This window comes from Amphibalanus amphitrite, unplaced genomic scaffold (genome assembly GCF_019059575.1).
Source record: "Amphibalanus amphitrite isolate SeventyFive unplaced genomic scaffold, NRLGWU_Aamphi_draft 002355F_arrow, whole genome shotgun sequence".
Taxonomy (NCBI): domain Eukaryota; kingdom Metazoa; phylum Arthropoda; class Thecostraca; order Balanomorpha; family Balanidae; genus Amphibalanus; species Amphibalanus amphitrite.
Genome location: NW_024883819.1, coordinates 35,646 through 43,387, shown reverse-complemented (window position 1 = coordinate 43,387; position 7,742 = coordinate 35,646). Strand labels below are relative to the sequence as shown.

The 7,742-nt window shown below is 55.0% G+C and overlaps 2 protein-coding genes across 2 annotated transcripts in view; one reads left to right on the top strand and one right to left on the bottom strand.

Moving 5' to 3' along the window:
- Positions 1–1,330: 1,330 nt before the first annotated feature.
- LOC122376864 (CLIP domain-containing serine protease 14D-like) lies at positions 1,331–5,798 on the top strand. The gene is made up of 7 exons (XM_043356834.1): positions 1,331–1,696; positions 2,137–2,913; positions 3,239–3,344; positions 3,699–3,828; positions 4,175–4,355; positions 4,709–4,897; positions 5,326–5,798. The coding sequence occupies exons 1-7, from the start codon at positions 1,609–1,611 to the stop codon at positions 5,451–5,453; spliced, it is 1,599 nt and encodes a 532-aa protein (XP_043212769.1). The 5' UTR covers positions 1,331–1,608; the 3' UTR covers positions 5,454–5,798.
- LOC122376863 (nascent polypeptide-associated complex subunit alpha, muscle-specific form-like) overlaps positions 5,788–7,742 on the bottom strand; it is a 27,272-nt gene continuing 25,317 nt past the window's right edge. The window contains exons 5-6 of the mRNA XM_043356833.1: positions 7,279–7,522; positions 5,788–7,020 (exon numbers count right to left, since the gene is read on the bottom strand). Of these exons, the coding sequence (XP_043212768.1) occupies positions 6,834–7,020; positions 7,279–7,522 (431 nt within the window). The 3' untranslated portion in view covers positions 5,788–6,833. The remainder of the gene's footprint in view (positions 7,021–7,278; positions 7,523–7,742) is intronic.

Sequence of the window (7,742 nt, the reverse complement as noted above, 5' to 3'; positions counted from 1 at the left end):
GGGAGACGTGATGAGTCATCGTGAGGTAATGCACGCTCAGTGAATCAGCTTTGCCAGCTTTTGCTCAATTAATATGCACCTTAGGGTTTCAGTGTTTAGGCGTACGGTGTTTCCCCATCGTGTTTTGGATTTCCTGTGGTTAGCGGCTCGCATCGTCATTTAGTGGGACATCTTTGTAAGATGATGTCCGGATTACAGAGTGGTCCTTTGCGGGATTGGTTCTCATGCCCTCATCCACGCCTCATGTAACTAGTTGTACGCCGTCGAAACTAGCATAGTGCTTCCAGAATGCTTACAGTTACAGCGGGTTTTTTTGGGCTTTTGTCATTCGTGTCCCTTTTTTGGGCTTTTGTCATTCGTGTCCCACTGTGCAGTGTGCAACCTCATTTTAAAAGCGATGTCGTGGAGTAGTGAAACGTGCCAATTTGTCATTCACATCAAGGGATCCTTTTTGGATACAACCAAGCCAGAACGGTGTTTATGGAGCCAATACACGGGATGCCGTTTTTATTTTGTATTTTCTGGTCCTGGGGTTTTGATTTTATCAACGTTTGTGTGCCGGGAAATCACCATGAGCAAAATCGGCCTTGAGCAGCGCAGAACATTTCCTGGTCCTTGTGTTGTGGTTGTAGTTCTTGTTTGGTCAGCGTCTATTACCCTTGACCTAGTTCCGCAGCTGAATTCGTTCGCGAAGGCGATCTGGGCTCCCCTCGATGAACCGATGTCAGCCATGCAAAAGCAGCGCGATAAGCGCTGTTGACTGGCGAGGGTGCTCTTCGCGGGACAGTCCAAGTGTAAGCGTGAACACATTTGAGTGTCGGTGAGCGAAAAGTGGTGCTTGTAATAAGTGTGGCCGCACGATGCGTCGCATTATGGCTACACATCTTTGGGTAAATCGCAACTTATATACCCTGCTTTCCCCCGAGGGTTCCCATTGACGAAGTCTGTTTGACTAGGTCTAGGAAGGGTCAGAAATGCGGCAAAATTAATGTTGACAGTACATCGGCAACTCTTTTCTCTGAGCAGGGTCAGCTAGTGACTTACCCATGGGAGAGTCAGGAAGACGTTCTTAGCAGTCTGAGCAGGGAACGTTGGGTATCCCTCAGTCAACAATGCGTGACGATGAGGGTCAGTGAACCTGTCTTCGGCGGGACCAATGTCTCACCCATGGGAAATCCACGAGCCTTCCCTATACTCAATGTCCAGGGTGCGTCTGGTAGCTCTCCCCACTGTAATTTACCATCCACTTCCGCAAGCTGGGACTCCCCGGTTGCTCAGTGCCCGTTGTCACAGATTCACCAGTCTAATGCGCTGCTGCTCGCTGTATAATCCGCCTGTATAAGCGGAGGAGACACCGGGCCCCTCACACCGGCTGGCACGTCTGATCGAGGACGGCCCAGCGCCGCCGGGTGCTCGGCGCGGTCCTCTGCTCGACGTCACGGCCCGGAGACGGCTCGCCGCAGTCGTCAGAAGAGCTCGCAACGGGGAGGACCGGCTCAGTTGTTTGCGGGAGGCCGCTGGTGGAGGGTGGGCGGAGGAATCTTGAGTGGACAGACGGAAGAGACCTGGTGTCGAGAGGAAGAGGAAGAGGAAAAGTCGGGCAGCTCGATGTGGGTCATGTTGTTTCGGTGGTGTGTCTACCTCGCCCTGCTGGTGATGGCTGGTAGCGTCGGAGCGGCACACGACAACAGAAGAGGTAGGTTATCGAACTCTGCATAAAATAAGGTAGGCTCACCTTGGAGGGAGAGAGGGAAGGAGAAGCCTCGGTTCAAGTGGGGATTAAACTTGTTTGGGCTACCGAATAGTCGACCACGATTTAAGCGTTAAATACTGCGTCATCGCACGGATCAGCACTGCTGTGATTTGTGCCGATTGTGTGTTGTGGCATTTGTGGCATTCAGCAAGCATATTATTGCCTTATCCGGTCATAGCAAGCCCTATATTGAATTTCAAACTGACTGAAATGAAGGACATCACAAACGTTTATGTCTGCCCGCCTTTACGTAATGGTCTTTGACGTAGGCGGTGGGATTCCAGGCTGCAGAAGCCCAGAGCAGGCAGTTCTGTCTCGAATACCCCATTTATCATGTGCTTTTCGTTGTCCCTGTCTGACGTCTCCCTATGTGCGTGTTACAGAGCGCCGCCAGGCTGGCTCCTCCTGTGTCAGCAGCGCCGGCCGGCCGGGTCTGTGTGGCGGTATCCGCTCCTGCCAGCCGCTGGTCCGCCTGCTGCAGGAGGCCAAACGCGGCGGCTCGGCGGCGCGGGCCGCCCTCGGCCGTCTGCGCCAGGAGACTGCGCGCTGTCCGTTCCGCGGCAGCACCCCGCAGGTCTGTTGTGAGACCGGCGGCGCGACTGGCGGCCAGGGAGATGCCCAGTTCAACGCCGCGCGGCCCGCCACCCAACGGCCGCAGGGGTTCAACCCCGGCCGAGGGCCGCCGGCGAGGCCGCTGTTCTTTGTGAATCGTCCGAGCCAGACAACTCAGAGGCCCTTCCAGCCCTTCACCCAGCGACCAGCCCAGCCGTTCACCCAGCGACCAGCCCAGCCCTTCACCCAGCGACCAATCCAACAGTTCACCCAGCGACCAGCCCAGCCCTTCACCCAGCGACCAGCCCAGCCCTTCACCCAGCGACCAGCTCAGCCGTTCACCCAGCGACCAGCCCAGCCCTTCACCCAGCGACCAGCCCAGCCCTTCACCCAGCGACCAGCCCAGCCCTTCACCCAGCGACCAGCCCAGCCGTTCACCCAGCGACCGACACGCCGACCGCTGACCTCAGTAGGTCGACAGCCACTGGCTCAGTCGGTGCTTCCCGATGAGAACGTCTGCGGGCGACGCACCTTTAGTACGCGTATCTTTAACGGCCAGGATGCTGACATCGGTTCCTGGCCGTGGGCGGCCTCAATCGGCTACCGGGGTGAGTGGGGAGACGGGAGGGCCTGGGATGGTCTATGTGGGACGAATGATGAGAAGGGAGGTTTGTTTCTGTTTGTTGGTTTCTTGTTGGGTTGAGCTCTTTTGGTCTGACGAGACCATGCAGAGCCAAAAGGATGATAGGAATCCGGTAGAGGTATTGGTCTGGGCGGGCATCCTGGTGCTCCATCGGGGCTGAGCTCATCAGGCCACCCAGCCCCGCTAACGGTCAGCACACCCGACCATGTGCCTGCTCCTGGGGTGGAGCTACCCATGTGGGATGAAGTCGATGCTACACATCCATACCTGACCAGTTTACACTTTTCCAGATAATTCCAACGGCGAGTTTAGCTGGGCGTGCGGTGCGACTCTGATCACGGACCGGTACCTGGTCACGGCGGCGCACTGCCTCACGAACACACGAAGCTTCAGACCGTGAGTTCACGGCTCCGGGTCCGCTGGGGCGAGGGAGTAGGGGAGGGGTGGGGATCGGGCTGTCATCATATATAATGCTGACTAGTTAGAAGCATCATGGTTGTTGTGAGGTGACACGCACATACGAATAACTATCTCAACGTGCCTTGACATTTCTCAAGATGCATATTGTGCTGCCAAAGTTTTTTTTTTAATGACTTTGCAAACAATGACATAATGTCTATGGCATGGTGACGCTTCTTGCTCAAAAAGACGATTGGTCATGTTTTTTTATACCTTCTTCTAATGTTTTGTTTCGATGACAAGTGATCGTGCCTCCTTCTCCATGACGACTGTGCACTCGTCTATTTCCAGGGTTATAGTGCGTCTGGGTGAACTGGACTTTAACCGTGAGCCCGACTGTCTTCGAGACAACCCGTCTGTGTGCGCCGACCCCCACCAGGACGTGGCTATCGCTAGCATCAAGACCCACCCAGGCTACGGGGTGAGTGTCCCGCGCGCCTCGAACACCCTGACCGAGACAGGTGACAGGGTGAGAGTCCCCCCCCCCCCCCACCCAACACTCTGACCAGCCCGGGCTACCGGGTGAATGGTGTATGCCCCCCCCCCCCCCGTAAATCCTAACCCACCCGTCTGTGAGTCCTCTATGTCATGTGTGTGCCTCAGACATTCTGCGGATTCCTTTGTTGTTAATGTTTAATTATTTACACTGTTTCTCTGACTAAAATTATAAAAAAAAAAGATGAAAGTCCCACTGACACTGACATTATCGCTGTCTGACGTCACTGACTTTGCCCGTTGTCTGACGTCACTCCCTCTGCCCGTTTCAGGGGTTATTCCGAAACGCACACGCAGACGATATTGCGCTCGTTCGTCTGGTGCGATCAGTACAGTTCACCGAGTTCATTCGCCCCATCTGCCTGCCTCTGGACCTCTCACGCTTCAAAGAGGGAACAGACAACGCGAACGGCCAGAAGGTCTACGCAGTCGGCTGGGGACGGTCTAGTGACGGTGAGCGATGGCTGGGGACGAACAGACTGCAGTGGATAATAGATCATAGTTGGGAGTGGCTAGAGAAGCTTGGGAGTTGGGACAGGTCTAGCTGCGAGTGAAGATATAGTTTGGACTGAGTGAGTAAGAAGGGACGGGTTGAAAGCCAAAAAAGAAAAAAAATAGGCGATGCATGAGAGTGTCCCTCTTTTTTATGATGTTGTTAGAAATTCCTCACTTTTTCATGCTTTCACTCGCTGCTAGATATTTATCCCACCAAATTTTCATCTCACACCTCTCTAAATTTTCTCTTGTCATAACGCCTTCGCTCTAAGCCCTCTCTCGTGACCTGTGCACTCTTCCCTATATCACAGAGGACGTGGAGAGCTTCACTCCGATCCTGCAGGAGGTGGTGCTGGACGTGGTGCCGGCCTCCGACTGCGAGAACGCCTTCCGTAGCAACAGGCAGCTGACTAGCTTCGGCAAGCGTCTGTGTGTGTCGGGAGTCAGTCGCGGCGCTGACACGTGCAATGGCGACTCAGGAGGACCGCTGATGGTTCCAGGTAGGTTTCAATAGGTGTGTAGAAAGAGGGCTGAGTGTGGGGTAGAGTAGCTGGATAGGGTGCCGCATTGAGAGAAACAGGGGAGGGATGGGGAGAGAGAGAGAGAGAGAGAGAGAGAGAGAGAGGGAGAGAGAGAAAGAGAGAGAGAGAGGGAGAGGGAGAGAGGGAGGTAGTAAAAGTGAGGTTGGTGTTATATTAATTCTGAAAGGCTCGCTTTCCTAGAGCATCAATCTGCTAGCCAGGTGGAAAGTGATCAAATGAAATGCACGTCGGCGTTTGATGCAACAGTGCTGCTTCGTCGCTGCTACTGGAGGTTCCGATCCACGTTTCTCTGGTTCCAATGTGCCGTGGTGCCTGACTTAAGCCGTCCTGTGTCTGTCTCAGACTGTCAGGTACCTCGTTTCACGTCTCTGTGCCCCCGTTCCCAGACCGATTCGGCGTCAACTGGTACCTGACCGGGGTCACGTCGTTCGGCGCGAGAAACTGCGGCACTCGGGAGGCCGTCTTCACACGGGTGCACGAGTACTTGGACTGGATACGCAGCAACATCAGTTAAGTGTGCCCCCAACTGATGTTGACCGGGGGTTATAGAGAGGACTGTCAAGAATGTTCAGTTTTGCTACATATAACAAGTGGCAGCACATTGAAGTGGCGAGTGGCGGCAAGACAACTGGAAAGACCGATCAAAAGTCAAGACGGAATCAGTACTTGTTGTGGTCGTAGGGCTGTTTTAACCCAGAAATGTTTTAGATAGCGCGCTCACTTCTGCGTTGCAACTGATCGTGCTGATAACATACGGACGCATGGACGTATAACATACGTCCATACATATTACATAACATTTAGATCTCGCCTGATAAGTGCATCTCAGAACGAACAACAAATACACGTTGTTGGTGTATACCGCGTATAATCATGTATTTTACCAGTACATTGCACACACAAGGCACGCTAGCAAGGCCTAACTATGAGGTGGTGGAGATAAAATTTATGCGAGAACACACAGACGCTCGTTCGGTTCGTGACACATGGAGTCGGGTTCGTCCGTCCGCTCGGTAAAAGTATTTGATTAAAGCTGTGCACACGCGGTCACGGCAGTGGAAGAGGAGCATCTACCAGGACAGGGGCGAAGCAGAGGGGCGACACAGACCTACACAGTCCACACACACACGCACACAATCTCGCCACGCGCGGCGGCCGGCCGCCCAGTGGAATGAGCGCCGCCTGTCGGCAAAAACATGAACTAGAGCCGCCGTGCGCGGCCGCGCCCGCCACCGTGCATTGCCGGGTGGCGGAGGGGGTTCAACCTCCACCGTCCCGGCTCACTCACACAGTGAGGGCACCACATCACAGGAGGGACAGGGGACGCCGCGCGGCCGGCCGCCCGGCGCTGTCACACGATCAACGAACCAGTAAAGCTCCGCAGCGCAGGCTCGCACACAGCTCGACCCGCGCTCTCCTGCACCCGTGTCATTCCGCTCCGACCAGTACTAGGTGGCCCCCAGCGCCACCTACAGCGGGACGCTGGTGAACCCCGACTCAGCTCGGCTCAAACGCCGCCATAAATAACGTTCTAACCATCTCACAGACAACAATCATCCCACACCATTCGGGACATGATAATTGAATAATGGATACATTCTTCACGGACTCCATTGAGAAAGGGATGCGGCTACCAATTGATGAGACGGACTGGCACTTTATCTATGTATGTATAATATATATGTGTGTGTGTCGCTATCAAAATTTCGTACAAAAATATTTTGTACAGTGCGGCCGATTTGGGAAGGGCGGTCGTCCGTGGTGCACCTCCACGTTCCTCGTTAAACAGCGTCCTCCGCCGGCGCCGACCGTCTAGTCCCTGACGCGCCCGGGCCGCCGCCGCCAGCGCGCCAGCACACTATCACAAAATGAGCCGCCAGCTCGCGCGCGCCCTCTACACGGGGTTCTTGAGGATGCGCTTGGTTCGGAAGTCGTAGACGCGCCGGCAGAAGAAGATGCGGTCGGGAGCGACGCGAGCCGACGGCAGCATGCTGGCGCGCGGGTACTCGCCGGGGAACTCGGGAACCTCGCTCTGCTGCGGCGGGATGCCCTGCTGGCACTGCGCCAGGAACTTCACGTACCTGAGGAAGGGGGAGAGGGAGGTCAGATTGAAACGCAAAGTTGGGGCTATACGGTTTGAACTTTGAAGCATTTGACAGATATTGGTGCTAGGACAGCAGATGAATATCACGATGATTATACAACTGACTGCCGGAAAAGCTAATTCTCGGCTGAGTTGTACCGGACTTCGTTTCCAAATCCACTCATTCCTTATCCTTTACCCCAGCAGCCCTGAGCTCCGTCGAAAGCGCCAACCGTCCTCTAAAATATGCCCTCACCTGCAGTACTCGTTCCACGTCAGCACGAAACACTTGTCCTCGATGCACGCCACTGAGTTTGTGTCACGGTGTTTGGAGGCGAACACCTCTGCCGGCGCGGCGCTCGGCAGCTGGCCGCAGGGCACTTTGAACTCGTGACCGCCCGAGCTCCCGGCGTCGGAGGAGCCCTCTGCACGGCTCTCCTCCGGGCCGTCCTCGGCGTGGTCAGGCCGGTAGTACCAGAGGAGCGACACCAACATCTCGTCTGGGGAGGGGTGGGGAAGGTCAGATCATGAACTGGTTCAGAGCAGACCGGGGCCTGGTTCTAAAAGTGACACTAACGGCCCTCACTAGGCCCAGTGACCCTCAAGAAGTAGAATGGACTTCCTGTTCTTATAACACCGAAATTTTTGGCTTGACCATCAAGAAAGTGTCACAGGTTCAACTTAGCAAACAGTCGAACAACTCGTAGCGGTCCACTCCCT

Excerpts from the sequence above, each read along its gene's own strand:
- LOC122376864 (XM_043356834.1), top strand. The coding sequence starts at position 1,609 with ATGTGGGTCATGTTGTTTCGGTGGTGTGTCTACCTCGCCCTGCTGGTG. Across the intron at positions 4,356-4,708 it reads CTGGGGACGGTCTAGTGACG|AGGACGTGGAGAGCTTCACT; the intron begins GTGAGCGATGGC and ends CCTATATCACAG. Across the intron at positions 4,898-5,325 it reads AGGACCGCTGATGGTTCCAG|ACCGATTCGGCGTCAACTGG; the intron begins GTAGGTTTCAAT and ends CCCCGTTCCCAG.